The 23353-nt window shown below is 44.7% G+C and overlaps 2 protein-coding genes across 3 annotated transcripts; both read right to left on the reverse strand.

Annotated features, from left to right (window-relative positions):
- Positions 1-3473: 3473 nt before the first annotated feature.
- On the reverse strand, positions 3474-5712 carry ltc4s (leukotriene C4 synthase). The gene is made up of 5 exons (XM_027021991.2): positions 5341-5712; positions 5017-5116; positions 4753-4823; positions 4096-4177; positions 3474-4003 (listed from the first exon to the last, which is right to left on the reverse strand). Exons 1-5 carry the CDS (start codon positions 5396-5398, stop codon positions 3871-3873), a joined length of 444 nt encoding a protein of 147 aa, XP_026877792.1. The 5' UTR covers positions 5399-5712; the 3' UTR covers positions 3474-3870.
- Positions 5713-5807: 95 nt separating this feature from the next.
- On the reverse strand, positions 5808-23003 carry maml1 (mastermind-like transcriptional coactivator 1). Of its 2 annotated transcripts, none has more exons than XM_027021990.2 (5): positions 21226-23003; positions 13205-14605; positions 11026-11235; positions 10430-10565; positions 5808-8136 (listed from the first exon to the last, which is right to left on the reverse strand). In XM_027021990.2, exons 1-5 carry the CDS (start codon positions 21547-21549, stop codon positions 7118-7120), a joined length of 3090 nt encoding a protein of 1029 aa, XP_026877791.2. In that variant the 5' UTR covers positions 21550-23003; the 3' UTR covers positions 5808-7117. The 2 variants fall into 2 exon arrangements, with proteins under 2 accessions (XP_026877791.2, XP_026877790.2); XM_027021989.2 differs by having other exon boundaries at positions 11026-11238.
- Positions 23004-23353: the final 350 nt, after the last annotated feature.

Consider the following 23353-nt stretch of genomic DNA (forward strand, 5'->3'; position numbering starts at 1 on the left):
ACATAATGGACTCTGTGTTGAAAACGAACCAGTGCTCCATCCAAGTCACCCAGGAATGACTGATACCCATAGCGAAGCTCTCAACTCTGTACTAATCTCTGCCCACACTGACCCTATAGGATCTTAACAAGGGGTGATGGTGTAAGGTTTACAGCACACAACTCTGCGACATGGGCAGATTCAATGAGTTAGGCTGACCTTACAGGCCCCTGTATGCATTGCCACACACACACACACACACACACACACACACACACACACACACACACACACACACACACACACACACACACACACACACACACCCTCCTCCACACCTTGTGCTTCCTTCAATGAGTTTCCTGCAGCAGGAAAGGAAAAGTCCATATGGTAGGCCATTTCATTTTAATGGCAAAAAACTCAAGTTCCTGTCCAGTACAGATCAGCCTTGAAATCAACATCGAGTGTTGGTGAGTGAATGAGTAAGTGAGTGCGTGCGTGCGAGAGAGGCAATATCTTTATATTCATATCACTCTCCTGGAGATCTGACCTGCTTGGTTTCCACTGAGGAGTGCAAAACCACCTTAGATTTCAGCGGATATCCGCATGATCAACAAATCATAATATGCATAACGTTGGCCTTAACTGGTCAGAGCGTAGGACTCATTGTTTCACAACAAAACTAAAAAGGGACACCCTACACACTGAAAAGACACCATCATGCTACATACACACACACACACACACACACACACACACACACACCACACACTCTGGGGAATTATTGTAATTTACCAATAAGAAGCACAGGACAAATTCGAAGGACTGTAGTAATGAGACAGATAGGAAGTAATTGAGTGTGAAGTAATTGAGTGTTAGAGACAGGAAGAAGAGGGAGATAAAAGTGTGAAAGTGTGTAAAGAGACAGAGGAAGTCAGCAAAATGTGTTGTCTGACCACACATTTGTTATTAATCATTATTTTTCTTGCTGACATGACTTTTATCAACTGCATATGCAAATGGACAAAGGGAGGACAATAATTTACCTGTGAACAAAAGGGAATGGAGGTTGGTAGATTAAAACCACTGCACTTTGCAGTCAGTAGATGTCTGAACAGCAATACGAGTCACTCAACTCAAAAATCTAGACTTTAGGGCTCAAATGTCCTTACAATGCACGGCTCACTTAATTTATATTTCAACTTTATGATCACTGGGTTCACTCAGTTCCTGAGAACGTTTGACCAGAGACCGAACACACAAACCTCTCACATACACCTACACAGTCAAATTAGCCAAAGTAATATAAAGTAACAGTGTTCATCTACTACATCACCACGCTGCTGACCTAGACAGCTCATCCTTGAGCAGAACAATAGCAGCACTGTAGTAAGAACACCGCCCTTACAACACTTTCTTCCCCGTTTCATAAATTAGACAAAGTCAAACTAAATACAGGAGAATACAGGACCTTGGCACATGGGAGTAAGTGGATACACGAACCTTTTTTTGTATACCGTAGCCAAGGTATTGGGTGGCCTAGACGGTGAATAGGTGATGCTGTCAGCAGTGTGGTCAAGAGGAAGCACAGACTTCCTCCAAGCTTTTCCCTTCCTCCAAGAATCTTCCCTTCATTAAAGAAAGCAATAGCTTATTTGCAGATTAGTCAACAAGCATCAGAGGAAGACAAATACACGCACAAGTCTTAACATAGACCATGTACGTGGAGCCTCGCGCATAACGGACATGGTCATCACTGAGGGGATTGTTTTGACCATGACAGCTACCCCCCGACTGCATGTGTACACACAGAGAGCTGCAAGCTTGAAGGGTTCAGTTCTGCTCGTTGAGAAGCAAGCATACAACACATGGTGGGGTTATTACATTAAAGGATCAAATATCAGCGCATTGTAAATATTTTCAGAGAGAAATAGAGGGCGAGTTTTTAATTCATATTGTAACTGGGAAAGTCCCACTTTGTAAGCTATGCAGGGTACATTCCAGGTAAATTGACCCATTCTAGGGCATCCTTTGCTCATCCTAGCGCAAACTACGTAGTCGAAACATTTCCACATGTCCCAGAAACGATTCAAGTAAGCCTAATAGATGGCCATCTGAGAGTCTCTTCTAACTTGATAAGCAAAAATGAATGTCTTCCAAATTGCATCTTCTTTAAAAGGGATTTAGGTTGAGTTCAATTTTGTTTGATTTCAGTATCAAATACAATGGAAGAAATCCATTGGTTTTTCCTAACATACTTTGTTACCAAATAAACACTCATTGTATAGCTGTGGCTATGGCTCTCAAGATTAGACCTGCCAGGTCTGACAAATGCCAAGTGAGGTTGTGATTCAACCCAGCTGCACTTAAACATGATTTCATTTAATGCTTGTGATGCTCAAATATTGATGCATTACTTCTTGGCTTTGCCTGGTTCTCTCACTTATACTGCCTCTCATTCTGTTGATGTTCTCTTCTGGGGAATCTGTGGCTAGATTCAAATTGCCCAGACAGCTGGCAGAAATCTGCAAGAAACATGTCAGAGATGTAACAGCAAAGTAAATTACACACTGTAATAAAACTTTAAAAAAAAAAATCTTATCACTAGTTTTGCTCATCTAATACTTTACAAGTAGAAGAGAGCCTAATGTCTTAATTGGCTACCTAAAGTGAGCTTTGTTGAATCATTCTTTTCAAGACTAAACATTGGGTTACCATAGTAACAGCATACATTCATGACCATAATGAAACATCTCATGTTCCATATCAAAATGACCTGGGAAGGATAACATGACTTTTTTCTGTTGATGGACTGAACAGTGTGCACCCAGTCACAGATGTGGGGCAATTTTGCTTTCATCACATATGGAAGCTCTTAATTTCACCAAGTTCCTCCTTAAAATCAGCCAGATGTTCCATCCTCCTGCATCTGATTTTTGAGTAAAGAACACACGTGCGTTGTTGAAATTACTTTGTTCAGTGTACTATATAATCTATAGCTCCATCCATGTCAATTTATGATAATTATTTCCTTTTTTAATGTAAAAAAATTTTTTTTTAAATCTTGGTTTAGACTGGATTCACACAATTTCTACTGAAGTCTACACTGTGCTCATATACTGTTGGTGTGTCTGCAAAGTACAATATTTGTCTTTAGAGCTCTGAATTACACCACAAGAGGATGTTCAGTGTTCCTGGCCTTCCTGAGTATGCAAAAATACCCTAAGCCATAAAATACCATGGTCTGGGAGTACAAGAATCAAAAGATCCAGTAAATTTGTCCTGTAGCACCCCTTAGTGGTGAAAACACTTAAACTGCTTTATTTACTTAAACTGGGCTTTTGCAAATCTGTTAAGAGTATGGAAGTGTGTTGCTGATCCTAGATGAATCCGGTCTCAGAACCATGAAACGGTATGTAAAGCCTTCCAGTGAAAATGGTGCGTTTGTGGGCATGAAAATACAGACCAACAGAGAAACCTTACAATTGGCCAAGTGAAGGGCACCAAAGAACAACACAATGTTTAATGTTTAATTGGCTTTGCATAAAATGAAATACAGATCATTTAACTGAATATCTAAAATGCTCATATTTCCATAACAGTGACACTTGCTTAGTGAACTCAAACGCTTGCAAAACCCTCATATTTTACTAAGCCCAATATTCTGATTTGATAAATGAATTAAATCTTTAATCCTTTATTCTCGTATATAAAAAACAGCCAGAATAAACATACACCTTTAATTCCAGAGTGCTTGAGACACGTTTGCATGAAGGCTTCTCACCTGCCACTGACAAAATAAAAGTTTAATAAAACTACTCCATGAACCTATTCAGAAAACTGAAAACGCTGTGGCTTGGTATTCATTAGCATCAATGCTGTATGCAGAGTTTATTTGAGCTGACTCAGAGCAGTGAGCGGGTCCAGCCCTAGGTACAGCCGACTCAGATAGCAGAGCACGCCCACTGCTGCCACAATAATCAGCACCCACTGCACCTTGGCAGTGAAATACAGAGGTGCCAGTCTGAGAGAGGGGGAGAGAGGGAGAGAGAGAGATATTAATTTAATTTTGCACATGTACATAAAATTTGTACACAGTGGACTAATCTCCCTTACCTTCCTGTTGCAGACTGTGCATATCCATGGAAGTACCGATATCGTCCAAAGAGATATAGGAGGCCCAAGAAAGCAGACAGCACTTGAAAGAAGCAGTTAATTCATCGTTAGAAGGGAAGCTAAAAATAACTGACAGGGAACACTACATCCTTGGAGAACTCCTTCCCAATTTATTACATCATAGATGCTAATTTCAATGCCTTTGACAATTACAATTTGTTTGAGCATCTATATTAGTGATAGCTATCAAAATGAGCTTTCCTGTTTATGAAAAATAGCTCCCTATATCAGCGATCATCTAAACCATCTCAACATAGGTTCAGTGTTGCAGACATGCAACCTCAATTCATCCAAAGATCAGCATTGCTGCAACAAAATCTTTTCCATTGTGCAGTTTTGAAAGCTCATCAGCAACAAAAGATGCAACTTTATGATTCAGAACACGAAACATTTACCATATAAACCAAGATTACGATACCATCTGTTGTGTGCAGCTCATCAGCGATGAGTCATTCGATAAGTAAGTGCAAGATAAATTCACATGTTTAGTGAGCTAGTAATGGTTGTACTATTTTGCATTGCACACAGGCAAGGTTTTGTTGGTATGGAAATATATGATTTTTCTTGTTTTTTCTTACAGACGTTTTGGTTGCTTACCTTGGCCGAAGAAAAGTGCAGCCAACCAAAGTGAAATGATAAACAAGGGGAAGTATTCTGAACAGTTCGCTCTAACAGATGAAAAACACAAAATATATAATGTGCAAGTAACATAGAAAAATGCATCTCCCATTACTTGGTTTCTAAGAATGACCCGGTACAATCCACAAATCTGTTTTCAAATTAACATGCAAAAATCTCACAGACATCTATATACTATATGCATAGACTTCTGGATTCAACTGTTCATGGAAAACAACTCACTGTGCTCTGAAAATCCTCTCAAACTCTGGGTGTCCCGTGGTGGCCGGAGGAGAGATGGAGAACTTGCGGCGAGCATAGATAACCTGCAGAGAGAAGTATGCTGACAGAGACGGACAGGCAGGACTAAGTTTCTTCTCGAGGACCAAAGCAGAGAGAAATGCATTGAGAGAAATGAATTCTTAGGACTGAACTGAAAATGCAATTGCAGGAACACAAGTTATTATTTGCACTAATCCACAAATTATCCACACCTCTGCTTTAAGGTAATACATAACAGCATAAGTAAGGCACGCTTTGGTTAAAATGCAACAGGGGTTTTCCTACCTTGTTCTAGTAGACCAAGCAGTGTGACAGCAGCTACAAAGACCACCTGATCAAGCATGGTTCAGCAAACAAGCACCCACCCAGTTAAAAATGACCTACTCCATCACCTCCTCCAACCTTATAAGCAAGAACGTCATTCTAGATTTGCCTCATCTTTGGGAAGGTCACAGGCGAACAGGTTCACGAGCACAGAAATGTGATTATTCATAACCACACCCGCCCACAGATACAGGAAGAGGCTCACTGCTAATGGAATGCTACTAAAGAGGTTTAAAACTTTTGCACAGAAACAAGAGGAGGCTTGAGGAAGGACAACTATAACTGATGATTTTTCCATGTAGCAAAATTTCATGTGTATAGCACCATGATGTATACATCAATATAGCTCCAACAATCAAGCACACAATGCTCATTGATGCAAGGCATTACATAACTAGCAGTCCATGCAAAAACACTCCACACACAGACTGTTTCTAGAGAACTATATTTACATAATACTCTTGTTTTGCAGAGAACAATAATAAAAAGTATAAAATACTTACAAAAATTCGCAACAATGTACATATAAAAATAACATCTGTCTTCTCCAGAACATTAGGAAAAGCATACAAAAAATAGATATAAATAAACAAGAAGCCCTGTCAGATACTGATCTGAACTCACTCCTAAATACAGAGAAGCCACATTTCAGCTGAAACCCAAACACGCATACACGCTCACTTCTCAGGCTGGGTCTTTTGATCAACAAACACATGAAGGGAAGCTTGTGCTAGGGGAAATTGATAGAAAGCGGTAACAGTCTCTACTTCTTGAATACCCCCATTGGAGGGAGACCAGACTAGATTTCAGGGCAGAAGGTAATGTATTAATTTAACATAACAGAGACGTGCTGAGGGAGTTCACATGCGTTTTGACATTAGTGTTGTAGTGTAATGCGAAAAGCCTTCGGCCTCGCCTCCTCAGAGCGCTCACCCCTCCCGGTTTGCTCCACTCAGGGCTTTTGAGTGACGGTGATCCACAGAACAGTCTGGCCAGCGATGAACCATTAGAACCAGCGATGAATCGCAGACTTGGCTCTCCGAAAGCCAAGGCAAAGCACTTCATATAAGGGGAGGGGTAATCTTGCTTACCCCCCTCTCCTTTTCCACCATCATCGTTAAACCAGTCACAAACGTGTACAAGAATGATATCATATGCTCAAGGCCATGTGTACTGGACTAAGGCTTGTTGGACTATGTGTAAAGGTAGAGGAGACTCTCCTCAATTTAACAGTCTGACATCAAATATAGTCCAAGTTCATTTCCACCATGTCACCCGGAATATTCAGACCTCTTTCATGCTGGCCCTCCACAGAGTAGCATTCAAGGACACAAAAGCAATGAAGCACCCATTTGGGAAATGTAGGTAGTCTAGCTGAAGTTCAACAGCAAGAAGGCAAAAAAAGCAGTGTTTGTGTCAGTGTGTATGTTGTGTGTCACCCATCACATTTGGGTATGATTCAGTGGTTTTAGTACTGAGCCACAGGTTCAGTAGTAGAATGTTTCTCTACATCTCTACACATTTTTCATTCCAGCCCTTGGAATACCCAATACACACAGGCTTTTGGTCCTGTGCCCCACATTTTCTTGTATTATATACATCATGTATACATACACAACACAAAAAACAGCAGTTCTGACCAGTAATTTCATCCTGCACTCCGAAAATATCCAGTCAACTTTCATCGGCGGGGTCCCTGTCCCATGGCACAACTGTGATGGGCCAGCCTGAGTGCCAATCACTGATGACTGGCTAGCAACTCATCCAGGTCGTCCATCCATTCCTGCGTCGTCTGGTTCTTCAGCAGCGAGTCCACTAGGTCAGTCTCCCCAGGAAAGCCGGACATGCTGCCAGCCGGTTGGGTACTGTATCCAAATGGTAGTTGCTGGCTGGGTGGCCGGTTGACCTGGTAGGCCTGGTTGCACTGCATGCTTGCAGTACGGTTGGGGACCTGACCACCCTGTGGCTGCCCAAACGGCCCCAGGTCGGGCAGAACCTGCTGTGGCTGCGGCGGCGGCTGCCCTTGTGGGGCCTGCTGCTGGTTGGGCGGGGGAAGTTGCTGGCCCATGCCCGCGTTGCTGGTTCTTTGCTGGGCCATGCTGGACATCATCTGCCCAGGGTTCATGGACGGCATGGCGCGGGCGGCCGCTCCATTCCCCATGCCTGCCTGGGCGAACGGGCCGCTGCCGGGCAGCTTGGGCATCCGCGCTTGCATGTGGAAGCTGGAGCCAGGGAAGCCGTTGCTGGGGTTTGGCTGGCCACCCATGCCCTGCTGGAGCCCCGGGTGTGGCGGCTGCTGCTGCTGCCAGGATTGGGCCTGGGGTGGCATGGCTCCCTGGATACTTCCAGTCATGGAGCTGGGCATGGCAGCACTTATGTTAACCAGGGAATTGGGCATGCTGTTTGGCAGGCGTGCCAACTGCTGCTGCTGTTTGAGCAGGGCAGCATTGGGTTGGCTCTTCAGGTGAGCCTGCTGTGCTAGCACATTCTGCCTGTAGGAAGCAGACATGGGCATCCTCTGCTGGTTGGGGTGGGACGGATGCATGGGCATGTTGCCGTAGAGGACCTGTTGCACATCTAGCCCGCCCGCGCAGGATGGCAGGCTCATGTCAGCTTGACTGGCAGCAGACTGGGCACCGGTGGCAGGCCCGCCGCCCTGGCTCAGGCCCATCATGCCTTGCGTTTGCGTGAACATGCGCTGAGCGGCAGGGGAAGGGCCACCAAGGGAGTTCACCCCGCCGATTGGCTGTGATGAACCTACCAGACAAAGAGAGAAAATTAGCCAATGAATTAGCAATCATGAAAAGGCATGAAGGCCAAATTTAGGATTATGATCCTTATGAAACAAATATAAAAATAAGGACATAGCTTTTACCTGTTTAACAGTTTAAAATAAACTGCTCTAACATTTTTAAACTCATTGAACTACAAGAATAGTTTGCTTTAGCAACAAAGTAAAGCTATGTAAGATTTTACATAATTTTTAAAAAAATAAAAGCCATGGTTTCAGTTTGAACCGTAAATAAGTCGGATAAGGTACGAACTCCCACTGTCAAAATTGTAACACCACTTAAGACTGAATGTGGTGTGAGGCAAGTGAAGACTTGGGAAAGTACTTGTGCAATTGGGGTGAAAATGCTTCCAATACTTGCAAGATTAGCCTCATAGCTGCAATGCAAAATGAAGGAACTAAACACTGCAGAACAAAAGTCTTGGCTGATCAAGTACATTCTGAGATTGCGATAAAGGGAAAACTCTGCAAATTGTTTTTTTTCTGACCCAGAAGTGTCCTGATTTGACAGTTTAAAACAAGCTTGGCTGGTAGGTTTTATGCCATTAGTTCTAGTTTAGCTAGCCAGCTACAACAGATCAAAAGCATGGCAATTTGATTTTTTTTTTTTTGTGAAGTCTACCTTCTCATAATTGCTTCACCTTCCACATAGTTACTGCTTGTGGAATAGCCTTTGCAAACTAGTTATCAAGTGAAACTTTCAACTCAATATTTATGAATTTGTTAAATTACTGAATTAGAAAAAATTTATTTAAAATGTGCACAACCATTTTGGATCAAGGCGGAATGAGGAAAAGCTCAGGGGTTTATTATTTTGGCTTAGATGGATGGAACTTCAGTTTCATATTCTGCATAAAATAACTAGTGTTTCAATAACAATGATTCAAGTGGTATCTGCATTCAGATCTTTGGAAAGAGACTTGAGTAAATAGGGCTGGAAAGAGAAGAAAGGCCCTGCTTTCTGACTGTAGCGCGACATAATGGAAAACAGAAGAGCAATTGTTTTTCAGGTGACTAGAAATGCATGACGTTATCAGACTGGCAATAAGAACAGTCTTATCGACTGCAGAGAGGTTTTTACAATGTTGTTGCAGTGCATAAAGCCATCGTTACAAAGTCAAGTGCACATTCAACATTTCAGTGATGCATAAGCATAGCCACTGGGCTACATAGCTGGCCAAATAAGATACCCTTTAGTTTTTGTTTACCTGACAAGTGGGTGAGCCACTCCACACGCTGTACACATGTATAACCTGTAGCATGAATGCCTGACTCCTATGATTGATGAACAAACAGTGTTCCATCTCTCCAGTACCAATGCAGAGGCAGATGCAGTGACTCTTTAGGCGGCTTGTGAACTGCCAACATCTTATTAAGAAATGTAATGTTTGCCTTTCATTTGTCACATACAGAAGTGAATATGGTTTCCTAACTGCATCTGTCATGCGTATAACGAAAAGGTGCAATGTTCTTGAAAAGCTTCTCTTGCAACTGCAAAAAGTGTGAAAAAAAAAAAAAAAGCTGTTGGGGCGGTAAAAAAGTGTGAAACCCTTCTGCTTTAAGAAGCCCATCGGAGTGATTACCATCTCCTGCTGATTAATCCTGCTTACAGGCCTTTAGAAGTGCCTCAACAACTTTTGCAAATCATTCTCCATATGACTCCATAAATTATGTAAAAACATTTACTATATCTTTTTATACTTTATCCATTCAGATATGGATTAAGTCTAGTACATGAACTTGTTGAAGAAAAAGAACTGGTTGCTGAAAAAGCCATCAGTCGTGCCTATTGGCCAACTGATTATTGTTACTGGCCCAGAACTTCCGTATATCATTGCATCACTCAAGATGCCAACTAAAGGCTCAATCCAAAACAAGTGAAGGGCAAATTAGCCACAATATGGCCGTTTTTGCTCTCTCTATAGACAATGCAACACGTCAAAAATACTTTTTCCCCAGCAACCTTGCCTGAAGTTTAATGACCACCCATTAAGATGCCAGCACTTTCCATTCGCAAACCTTGCTGTTTGTTTGCCATTCAAATGAATCAGTCAAAACGCACACTTTGCAAATCAGGTGGGTTGTTTACAGGGAACAAAGCCGTGTCTGGGTGGAATAAGGAATTTCACAGACAGGCCCTTTTAGATCAGAGGCAGGGAGGGAGAGAAAGGGGAATTTTGACTTTCAGGCAATTAATTGGAGGGGCCAAGCGTCCGGGGTGGAAGGACGGTAGTGTGCCTTTAAGGTTTCCATGGGTACCTGAGAACTGGGAGACCTGCGGCTGGGGCTGGAATGGGTTCTGCGGAGCAGATGGGTTCTGCTGGTCCTGGTACTGGGGCGGTGGGCGGGTCAGGTGCCTCTGCAGCTGCTGCTCCTGCTGCTGTCGTTGTTTCTCCTGTGTGTGTGCGTGAGAAAGGAAAGAGAGCATGAAAGAGAGGCACACTTGTTTAGTTTTGAGTGTCACTAAACACTGGGAAACTACAAACCAACTCGATACTGGCACCCTTCATTACAGGCAGAGGATAACGCGACATTGGCACCCCCCAGAGGACTTGTAAACCGCTGCTGAAGATTTGCTCACTCATAGTACTAGTTGAATAACGTGCCTTTGCGTGCGTGTTTTATGATGGGAAAAAAAGTTAAATCAGTTTTATTTCTCCTCCTCTAACTAATGCATCTTTAATGCACAAACTTGCAAACAATAATTCATACTTAACAGGTATCATGTTAAGCGTTCTAAACGCAAGAGCTTTTGCCCAGGGATTCCTGAGAATGCGTCAGTGCACAGAACTCAATTCATTCTGAATTTTGGCTTGAGACAAACAGGCACCCGAACGTGGCCTTTGCCCTCTGACCTGCTCAGCCATCATCTGCCTGTGTTGGTTCAGGATGAACTGTTTCTGCTGTGAACTCATCATCTGCATCTGCTGCTGCTTCTGCAGGCCACTCAGGTATGCCGCATTACTGTGGCTAGCCCCCATGCTGCCGCCGCCGGCTCCTGGCTGCGTTGCCATGGCATTGCCGTTGCCAGGGACGTGGGGGGCTGATGGGTAGGTCCCCGGCTCCTGCTGAAAGACATGGGAAATGTGGAATAAAAAGCCAGCCGAGACAAAATTTTACAATACGGCATGCCAGCAGCAGTTCTTGCGTCCTCAGTCATATGCTATAAATCAAATTGTCTTCAATCTGAGATTTTAAACCAAGTTCCTGCCTGGATTTCATCACCACTGACATTGAACAGCTGAGCTGATGTAGTCACACCTGGCACTAAGGTAAAGGCAGGGAGGAACACAAGCAGCATGTGAATATCAAGGGCTGGGGTTTGAATACCAACATTCTCTAACATGATCCAATTACTAGTGATTGCAAAACCCAGGACTGGTTTTCAGGCAATAGGTGAAAAGCTTCTGCAATAAAGTGCCAAAGTGCTATAACCAAGAACAAACTGTAAAATCTTAATGTTTTAGGACACTAAAAAATTATGTTAACACACTGCTCAGTGCTGTAACACACACTCTTCCCACCAGAGGGCAGAGTAGCAAAACTCTAGTCTCAACATCTGAAGGCGAACCATGACTTAACCCAGTAGCGTAAGCACACTGATGAGAAAAAAAACGGCAACCAGAGGAAAAAAAAGAAAAAAAGAAAATGAAACCTGTCAATCTAAAGCACTAGCAAAGTGACTGCAGCTACACGGGGCAGGCATGAACGCTGAACAGAATACATGCATCGGGCAGGCTGAACAAGCCGAAGGAAGCAGTTTTCCAACTGCCTACATTGCCCACCAAGGGCTTGCTAGTGAGTACAACTGGGTGTGTGAGTCAGGGAAATGCATAAATTAGGTGAGCCTACACTGGACTAGTGCATCATATTACACAACTCTTTACGACACCGAGTTTATGCAAGAGTGATGACCCAACTACAGGGGAAAAGAGCGCAGCCAATATGAATTTGTAATCTAGGTTTGATTCTGGAGCTTCTGCAGTCAACGCTGGACAGGCAAAACACTGCCTCAGCATTCTGAGCTAACCACGGATAAATATGACAGCCCAGTGCCGGAGATCTGCTTCAAAAATAAACCAAACATGCCGTCCCTGGCCACTTTCCACTCATGCACTTTCTCTTTCTCCCCCAGACACACAAGGTCACCATCCCTGCATGGAAAAGTGGTGGGAGCCAAGCGACGTTTGAAAAGCGAGGCATCAGATTGGGCGATTTACAGTTGCAGCAGGTCAGCGCGCACGTTGACTGCGAGAAGAGACGTGTAACCCGGCGCACAGAGGACAGGATAGCAAGAAAGAGAGAAAGTTCATCTCGCGAGATGGAAAAAAACCAAACAAACAAACAAACAAACAAAACCACACAAGTGGGTTAGGCAGCTATATTTAAATAGGGATGGTGGTGGTGGTGGGGGGCATCCCAAAATACTCTGTACAGGACAGCAGCCAGGGGAGGGGAGAACCAGTGCATGAAAGGGCGCTTTGTCGTCGCCATGTCTCTCCCTTCCTCCCTCCCTCTCCGGTCCTCCCTTTCTCTACTGATTACTCTGTCACAGGGCTGCAACCTCACGGCCTGGCCCAGCCCCCAGTCCTGTGCGCTTGCGTGCATACATGTGTGAGCCTTCCAGCGATCTGCTCCTTAGCAACTAGCTGCCTGACCCAGACAAACTCTCTTCATCCCCAGTTCATCCCTCACTCTCTCAAGTATGAACTAACATGAATTACTGTAGACAAATGCGCATGCAAAAAAAAAAAAAAAAAATTTCTTTATACAAACAAACCAGACATTTGCTACAGCAACCATAATGCAAAACATAATATTTCAAGATCGACTATCTGTTTTCAAATGTGAACAGTTTCAACATTTAGCCAGGAAAGATGATGCATCTAAACCACGGAGAACCATAAGTGGTACACCTGAGGACATGCAGGTGGAGCAGGTGGGCCTGGGCCACGAGCTGGTTTGTGTGGGGACCGCCTGGTGGGTGCTGAGGGATTTCAGCTCTCCAAGCACAGGTGGGTTGCCAGGTCTTACCTGCGCGTGTGCCATGTGTGCCGGGGGTCTGAAGGGCATGGCAGTCGGCCTCTGTTTCATCTGCTGCTGTCGAAGGATGGTGAGGAGGGCTGCTTTGTTCTGAGGCGCCGGTGCTGCAGGCCCTCTGGGTTGACCCGGAGCTCCGGCTTCAAAGTGGCTCAGGGGTTTAGTGTTGCTGTAGTCCAACATGGCGGACTGGCCACCTGCACCTGGTGGGTGGCCAAGGGCACCTGAGGGCGCTGTCGGGTGGGCGAGCATAGGGTGCCCACCGGGTTGCATGAAGCCGCCTGGTGCGCCCGCTTTGGGAGAGCCTTTGCTGGGCTGCTGGCCAGCCATGAGTAGTGACTTGGGGTTCTGGAAGTCCTGGGGGTAGAGGGAAGGACTGGCAGGCTTCTCCAGGGCGAAGGCGCCGCCCAGTGGGCTCTGGGCGGGGGCACTTTGAGGCCAGGCTGAGGGGTGGCTAGGCTGCTGGTGGAACTTGGGTGGTGGTTGCTGCTGCTGCTGCTGCTGTTGTTGTTGTTGTTTCTGCTGCTTCTGCTGGCTCTGCATGCGCTGCGTCCTCTGCTGCTCCCGCGCGGCCAGCTGCTGCAGCTGCTGCGCTGGCGACAGGTCCTTGGGCGGCCCGGGCAGCAGGTGGCTCTGGAGGGGCCGAGGAGTCTGGCCAGCCTGGGGAACTTGACCCTGCCGGGATGTCTGGACGGCCTGGGGCACAGGCAGCGCCGGTGAGGAGGCGGCGGAAGGCGCTGCTGCGGGCGAGCCGGCGTGCAGCTGTGGGCCGGCCGCTCCGGACGGCACCTGCGGTGAGCCCGTGCGAGAGTCCTGCTCGAACGAGGCCGCCGCCACCGGCGAGAACTCAGCCTTCACGAGGTCTGGTGGGAGCAAGCCCGTGGCTGCCACTGCGGCCGTGCCGCTGGGCGTACCCTCACTGTCCTTTCGATCGTCAAAGCCATCGTTGAAGAGCTCCTGAATCTCTTCGTACGGCACAGAGCGGTTGAACTCCTCCATGAGCTCGGTCCACTCCTGCTCGTTCAGGTTCAGATCCGGAAGGATGATGTTGCCATTGCCGCCGCCTGTCGGCAGGATGTCGTCCATGGGCTCCTGTTTCATTTCCTGCTTCAGGCGCAGATCGGGCTCGGCGCCGCGTACATCTGGGCGACCCGCCCCATTGGCCTCGGGTGCGCGAGAGCCGTTCAGCACCCGTGCATCGGCCGTCACTCCGTGCTTGCTCTCCAAGGGTGAGAGTGGCGGCACAGCCCCATTCGACGCCCCGTTCATGCCGCCCAGCGATTCCTCCAAGCAGGACTTCTTGGACGGGGGGTAGGCATCGCCGAAGCCGTTCACCTGCTCGCGACCGAGGGGAGAACCTGCATTCTCCAGTTTCCTCTTCACCGTCTCCTGTAACTAGATGGTTAAAAGACACAGTTAGCAACCCCGTTTTAACAGCGCAAACAGATATTCGTGTCTCAAAAAGGATTTGTCTTGACACTTTTTGACCGACATCCCCCCCTCCTCCCCACCACCTCAAGAACTGGGCAGAATGCAAAAGGGACAGCCATTGCTGTGACAAAAAGCCAGTAAAGCCACTGGTCTTCAGAAAGTACATATAAAAAGACACACAGTTGATGACTAACGGTTGTCTAGATCCATGAAGCATTAAAATGACAAAATCCCTCTACACATTTTGAGTTATTTTTCCTTGGTCAGCTAGAGACGTATTAAAAAGGCTGTGATTTATGACTTTGTAAATGGAAATCCCATGTATTGCTATACGAATGAACTAACTGAAAGATCACACAGTAATGCAATATGTCCCAAGTGACATATTGGAGAAAGGGTCATCTAGTAAACATTGTTCCTTCCACCATATTTACACTGGCTAGCTAAGATGGTGGTTTCATCTAAACAAGAGTTGAGCCATGCTAGGGACTTGCTATGTGTAAATTCAGGCGGCTTGTCTGATCTTAACGCGCTCTTCTTACTCACGCCCAACAGAGACAGAGAAAGAGAGCGAGACAGAGGAAGAGAAAGAAAACCAGAAAAACCGGTCTGTCTTTTCGCACTTTTTTTCCCGCTCCCTCAAGTTACGCACGCACGCCCACATGAGCCGGCTCTTTTTCTTCACATGCCTCAGACTATTCCCAAACTGTTCCTCTGCCTCTTAATCTCTCTCTCGCCATCCCCTGCTCTTTCACTCCTGCTCTCCTCTCCTCCTCCGCCTTTATGACTCCCCCTCTTCCCAACCATTGCCACCACAGGCGCGGGCCACATGGGGCTGATTACCATATGTATGGACGCGCAGCCCACAACTGAAGGGGCGGTTGCGGGGCCGTGGATGGCCTGAGATCCTGGGCAGGCAGGCTGTGGCGCCGCCCCCTCCCCCCACTCACTCACTCAGATACCCTCCCAGGGGCCAGCGCAGGAGCCAGGAGGGCCAGCCGAGGGCCACCAGGCTGGGCAGATGGTGCTTGAGGCCTGCTGCGCACCACACCCTGGCAGAGCGCCAGGCAGTTTGATGCCGCTGCTGCTGGCACGGTAATGGGCTGACTTCTGCCACAGGTCAGGTAGGGCTGGATTGTTTCATGCCAGATGAGAAATTTTCATCTGCTGGAAGTGCCTTGATGTCTGCTCATACTGTAAAGACCAGAAACTTGCGATATGAGGGGGAGGTTATTAGGTTAATTCTGACACTGGATGAGCACAACAGTAGCTGAGAGGGTGCAAATGCAGGCCCTGCACTCAGCGGGGCGGAGGAGTTCTGAGTCATCCGCAGAGGGAAGGGAGTCACAAGTGCTACTGATCTACTGGGCTGAAATCGCCACAAAGCAGAGGGATCTCAACTCCTTCGCTTGCTCCTCTAAAAAATGAACAGGGAGAATCTGTGAAATCTGTGGTCAAATGTGAAAGACTGTAAATATGACAAAAAGTCTAATTTGTTCAGTACACAAATACTTCCTGTTTCAGGGTAAGGGTCAAGCAAAAATATGGTGGCATACATGCATGCAAACACACACACACACACACACACACAAAATGGAGAGAGATGTCCTGGGGGTACCAGAAACAATGGTGAGTCAACCGTGTGGGCGAGCTGAGGAGCTGGGGGAGGGGGAGCTCAGACCTGAGTCATCCTCAATGCTGTGCACATTCACCTCCTCTCCAACTCCAGTCTTCCTATCTTATAGCAGGGGCCCACTGATTTATCTGCAGCTAAAAGGAACTGCTTGGGGAACCAAGAAACTTGTGGGTATTGGAATAGGCACGTGGCAGAGCTGCAGCTGAGCTGTTGGTATTCTCGTTCGAGAACATGAGGGTGCAGTGCTAGGTAGCACCATCTAAGCCAGAAAGATGACAAAGTTGTATGTCTCAAATCAATTAACCAAACATTTATTAATCCACAATGCATCTAAATATACATTTATACAGCATTAAACCTGCAGTAATGTCCAAAAATTGAAGTTTAGGAACCATTACATTTCACCAAATGATGAGAACTTAAACCAATGTACTGACCACTACAGATGATGCACAAAAACATTCGAGAAAACCCTGTTGCATCTAGCAGTTTTCCTCAGCACATCTGAATATCCAGCAGGGTGTACTCCACTGGTGAAACTTTCCAGCTTGGGCACTCAGTGGCAGCCCACAGAGCTGTTTCCCTCTTAACCCCTGCTGCCACTCTCAAGATTTGCAACGTAACATTATTCAACTCATTTGTTTAACAGTTTAAACTATGCATTACACAGCTGCATATCATGTCTGGTCAACCTCCAGTTATCTGACAAGGTCACTTAAAATCCAGCTCTCTTAACACTAAAAAAATGACAACCAACATGGCTACATTTCTCCTTCTACAACTTGCCTATTGACTACAACTTGACTATTAATGCTCCGATTTACCACATAAAAGCTGTAAACTAAAAACTATCAACATCATAAGTTATATGGTATCCAAATAAAAGCTTCCATTTATGGTCCAAAACTATTGCCAACAGAGTAATTTTCTATTTATGCAGGTTTATCATCCATGAGTCTGGAGCAGGGTGATTGGTCAACTTATTGAGGACTAATTACTATATGAAACCTGAGTGGACACCCTGTACAAAATCACAGCCTTTTTTATTCATAGCCCTACAATTTGTGATCAAATTTGAAGAAATTAATGATATTGAACAAAACACTCAAAGACAGGAGGTCATACGATGGGCAAGTACTCTGTTCTTATATAACTGTAATCAATGATTGCCTGAAATGGTCTCACCTCACAGACATCACCAGATATTGGCCATCTTCCCTGGTGGCGCATTCGGACCTGTACTCTAGCAGGTGTCGCTGGGGCCTTCCACCTGCCACCTTATCTTTAGGAAGTGCAATCTGCACATTGGCTTCAGAAGCACATTCATCAGAGACTTGAGGTCTGAGGGCAGCGAGACACTGCTGTGCCCTTCACTTCAGTGTCAGCATGCGTATGAAGACAGAAGAGTGAGTCAATGGCCATACCCGCCTGTGTGGCAGCGTGTCTCAGATGGGGGACGCTGGAGGCACTGTGTAAGGAGCTTTTTTTCTCCTTTCCTCACTCCATCATCCCAGTGCATGTTCATTTCCATCTCGCCTGTCCATATGAACTCTTGAACTCTATAGGCTTTGCGTGTGCTTTTTGGTAATCTGAAACCTGACCTTTTTGTTCTTCAGACATTTGTATCTTGTGGTAAAGCCTCTGAGGTCACACTGCTATATTCTGCTCATGGTAGTCTTTGACAACCTGACTCCTATGTTGTGGGCAGTTTCTTGAGCTGTTTAACAGCTTTTTCATGACAAAGTATATTTCAGTCAGCCACTACTAGTCACCTGTGGTCTGCCAGGATCTTTTCAATTACTCAGCTCATTAATACGTTATTGCTTACCAACAATGACACACGTAATGTTTTGGGTGTAGGCTCTCAAAGCACACATGACAATACACTTAACCCTTTGCTATCTCGCTTGTGCATTAGCTAATGATTCAAAAACACAGTTGGTCAAGAAACAACTGAACAACCAACTGTTCAGTTGCTTATGGTTTTCTGAAGTATGTGCGGGTGGGGGGTGCTGCTATATAAAAAGCACTGACTCCTATCTGGTTCACCCAATATAGATCTGCATCGTAAATGAGTAAAGAAAAACAGGGTTTGGTTCCAAGTTCTGGTGATTTCCCAATCGCTTATTACTTGCGAACCAAAAAACCTGGAAAACATAACACACAAGCATACTTACCATGCTTAAAATGTTAGGCTGCATTTCACAAAGATTTGGTTTGTTAAGACAATCTTGGTTGTTCACAAACTTTGGTAAACCACAAGAGAGATCATGCTAACATGGCTGTCTATGTGAAGTAACAAAAATAATAATTCAGCTGTACCAACAGGTCAGCATAAATTCTAAACGTGCAACATTGAAATTCCTGATTTTTTTTAAGCCTCTGGATGGCCTTTAACTGGTCATAACACAGGAAATCAAAATAAAAATGAAAGTTTACTGGCCTGTTTAAGTCCAGAACACACGTTTGCAGAGCTCATTTCTGTAGGCGTTTCTAGAACAGTGGAACTCATGCACAAGTGGGATTCTCAATGAAGTTCCATAAATCTTAACTAATCTGAAATCTGTCCTCAGTGGAGATTTTAAACACTGAAAAGCTGTCCATTCCAGGCTCATGATATTGAACTGCATAACACTGACCTGCATTCTACAACACATTAACCTGGTCTTAGCCCTTCTGTTGTATGTAATTTAAAGCCTCCTGTGCTATACAATAACACCAAAAATCCAAGGTTGATAATTAGCTCAAAGATGCCACAGATTTTTTTTTTCTCCTTCTCAAAAAGTGTGCCAATAGCAAAAGTTTCACGACAGGATCCATCAAATAGAAGTAATCTTAACTTCACTGCCTCTCTCTAGCATCAAAATTGGCCAAAATTGTGATTATTCCTATTGTACAAAAAAAACCCAAGTCTGAACCATTCAAATATCTACTTTTATGCATTATGTCTATAAAAGGGCAAACCAATACAGTGAGACAACTACTTGGACAGGTATATTTATTTCACCATAAACGTCAATTTTTCCTTGACATGAAACAGGAAATAATCCAACAACTGGGGAATTACAGGGTATGACGCATCCATCTCCAGCATTTGTGGTTTTGTTTAAATAAAATGAAGGCACACAATTCAGAGCAATTTTAATACAAAAGGGATAATTTACAGTAAAGTTCTATTAAAAACAGAAAAAAATAGCTACATACATTTTTGACACTACAACTCCCAAAACTCTAGCTAGCATAAAAATGCTAGTGGATCAGGCCGTACACATTTGGGCGCATATATTTGAGACATGCCCTCGGGTTGCTAGTGCTGGAATGGCAGGGTAATTGTAGCTTACATACAACCTTATCACAAGGTTCCACAATTTCGCTGTCTACTGACCTTTGTTCCCACATGGTTGAATTATTTTCTAATTTCATCTTAACCTACATTTCATTCAATTAAAGTGAGGTGTGATTCCTGTCCATCAAGCAGCATATTCAGCACAGCAGCCAAAGCCCTCACAGGAACTAGCAGGACAGACGGCCAGCATAGTGCTGCTTTTGCCCCCCCAAAATTGAATATTAATTTTCACAATCAAATATCTGTTTTAACAATTCGATTCTAACAATTTATAATGTCTGTTGACCACAGCGCCTCACTCTCAGGTAACAGAACATAGTTAACTGAAGCTACTGGAAAACTGGTCATCATTTTGGGTAGATTAAACAGCAAACAGACCACAAGGTTTTAGAGAACAAGTAAAAATATTTAAATCGCAATTCACATGCCGTAAACTCGTTATTTGGGGGGGGGGGGGGGTTGGGGGGGGGTTGTTTTTTGCAATAGGATGCAATACTTTGAACTAAAGAAACCTACATTTTTAATTGCTTTCTTCTTATTTTAGAAGCACAAAGGACATGTTATGAAAAAGACTAACATTTTAAATCACTGGGAAACATTTATTTTACAAGGTGGAGTTTTCCTTTAATAGATGAACAGGGAGGGGGATTTCTGAGGTTTTCCCAGAGCTTCATGTGGCCAATCGAATAGTCTGTTCTAGAATCCTGCTTAATGTTCAAATCAAACATGTGGAGGTGTCCTACTCATTCAATAAACGAGTGATAACTGCAAAAGACGCGCCACAATTCAGTCCTACAGAGATAGCATTGAGCACAGCCCAGCCAGTTCCCTGGTCTAAAACAGACCTACTAAACCTGGCAATTAAGTAATGAGTTGAATTAGGTGTGTCCAAGCAGAGAAAGCGTCAGACCACGCTGTAATCCAGCCTGCAGGTGTGTACAAGCATTGCACATCAAGCTGTTGTACTGCTCTACTACAATGGCAAAGCAAAACTCCCTGATGTCACATGTTATTTATTAGTCGTTCTCCTAACAAGCATGAGGTGTCCCCATAGGGCAGTTGTTGAAGCCATTCATTATAGGCAGTATTGCGCTCTATCGCAATACAAGGAAAGGAAACCGCACTTCTCACGTTTTCGCGAGCCGACATCAGAGGGCTGCCCCTGCCGTGAAAGAATCCCTTTTGTGCATCTGAAATCCTCTCACAAGAAACTCACCAACACTGGTGAGTGTTGGTGAGCCGTTTTTTTTTCCTGATAAAGCAACTGGTTATCAATTTACTGTGAAGTGGTGCCTGAGTGTCTAACCACTGTTCGAAAAAGACACGGAACAGCTAAAGAGCGTGTTGCACTACCGAGAACACTGAGATCATATGACGGCGACCACCAAGCTCACGAGTCTACACACTGGCTGCTGGTTCTAGCATGTAAAAACTCAACGGCCCAAGAACCTGCGACTTTCTCTGTCCATGAGCAAACGCGGTATGGGCACAAACATGTGTGCATGTCATGTGACAGTTATCAATCTGTGGATCAGAAACGGGAGTAAATAAAGTATACCACATGTAGATAATTTTTACTCCCCGTCGCAAGCAGTCACTTACCGCAATCAAAGTGCTGTTCCTGCTTTGCTCTCCAGGCGCTCCACTGTCCGCAAGGTCCGCGCTACTGGCCCCGGTTCCCGACACTCTCTGTGCCGCCTGGTCCGTTGCCGACTGCGGTTGCCTGTGCTTATTCGAGCGTTTGGCCTTGGTTTGCAGGCAGCGTTGGTGCAGTGCAAAGGTCTGCTGTCTTTCCAACTCCAGCCGCTCCATTGTCGTGTTATCGTAGCGCTTCTCGCAGCTGTTGTGATGCCGCCTGAACAACTCTATACGTCGGCGAAGGCGCTCCATCACCGCACTATGCCGCGGCACGACAAAATCCGCCATCGTTAATAAGGAGCGTGTTTTTTAAAGTCAGCAGAGCTCGGATTTCGCTGCTCCGGATACGAGCAACTTATAATGCTGATTCTGCTGCTTCTTCGGTGTGTGGGCGACTATACCCCTTGCCTCTACAAAACACACTCGACTGCCTCCATTTTTGTCAATATTTGCCTACTGATGCCCCATCACAACAAAAGAACCCTAACATCTCTAGCTAGTTTAGCAACCCTTCGTTAAATATTGGACAGTTTATTTGCATGCACCTCTATATATTATTTAGCTAACCAGCTATGTAAATCACAGCTGTCCATGCAGAAAAAAAAATCGGAAATCAAAGTTGGGTTTTTGTCGATAAACCACGAATGTTAACAGCAGAAACTCTAATGCAAGAGAACAAGAAACGAACTTATCTACCAAATTCGCCAGTTCAGCTGGTTACGATAATTAGTTAGCTAGGTAGCTACTTGGAAAGAAATTAATCAAGCGCTAAGGCCCCGAGGCAAACCGAACTAGCTAACAACTAGGGCATCATGAATGTAAAAGTTAAGCAACCGTTCAGCAACAATAAATATGCTTCATTTAAGACGACAAATATAACCGTGTGTAATGTGGCTAGCAAGCAAGCTGCTGCGTAACTTCACATAAAAGCTTGAAACTGTGACTTCAAAAACTTACGTTCGTACAACAGGACTTGTACGTTAAAACTTTCACTCAAGGAAATCGCAAGCTAACCGCCACGAGCATTCTCCTCAAGTGTAATCGGTTTGCCAGCCAAGAAGTATGAAACTTCGTTTTTTAATACATTTAACCACCTGACTATGGTTCGAGTGGTATTTCCCACGCGTTTACTGGGTTATAAACATAAGGAACCCAGCTAGGCAGCTATGTAGCTTGTAAGAAACAAACAAAAATGGTTTCCACTTCTAAGTTTTTTGGAAGATAGGCTTGTAAAAACCAAACTAGCTTGCGGGCTAACCAGCTAGCGACTTACTTACGAATAGACTTGTACTCACTCAATCAAAGTTTGAGACGATGAACATTTTTGAGGCACAAACTGTGACTACGTAAAAGCCGATAAGCAAAACTCCCGAATATTATAATCGGCCGGACTAAAACAAAAGAGTCGTTACTTTTACAACTTTTGAAAATAGCTAGCTCGCTAACAGCTGATCTTGTGTATTAAACCTAGATAGTTAGCTAGCTAGATAGGTAATAGCTAGCTACTGTGCAAAGCTACGGATGTAGCTAGCCGCTAGCTAACTAGCCTTATAACAAAGCATAATGAAATCAGTTTAACTGGTATGTATTTTAAAAGTTACTCGCGCTGCGAACAATAACAACCGATCCAGTGCCCCCGCTTAGTAAGCAACGGAAAAGAAAACGCAACATCAAACAAACAAACTCTGCTCTTCTTTGCTATTTCTATTGTTTTCTAGTGCACTGGCAGTTCTTCGTCGCCATCTTGTAACAAGTTTTTTTTTTTTTTTTTTTTTTTCCTCTCTCCTTTTTCTAACCTTTGCATCACAGAAAAGCGTCACGAGCCGTACGTTGTCCCCACCTCCTTTGTGATCGACAGTACAAACCAGCCAAAGAGAACCAGGCCAAGATGTGACGTAGGGAATTCTTGAAAAAACATTCCACTATCTGTAGAAAATGTTTGGCTGGCAGTCACGCAGTTTAACACTTCTCATTGCTGATTGTTCATTTTGAAAGTTAACTTTTTGTAGCCATATTATAGCGACTGATTCTTATGTGAATGCAACGAAAAGCTTTTGTGCCAGAAAATTAATGCCTAGTTTTGGTGATGTGA

Source organism: Electrophorus electricus, chromosome 12 (assembly GCF_013358815.1).
Source record: "Electrophorus electricus isolate fEleEle1 chromosome 12, fEleEle1.pri, whole genome shotgun sequence".
Classification (NCBI taxonomy): Eukaryota; Metazoa; Chordata; class Actinopteri; order Gymnotiformes; family Gymnotidae; genus Electrophorus; species Electrophorus electricus.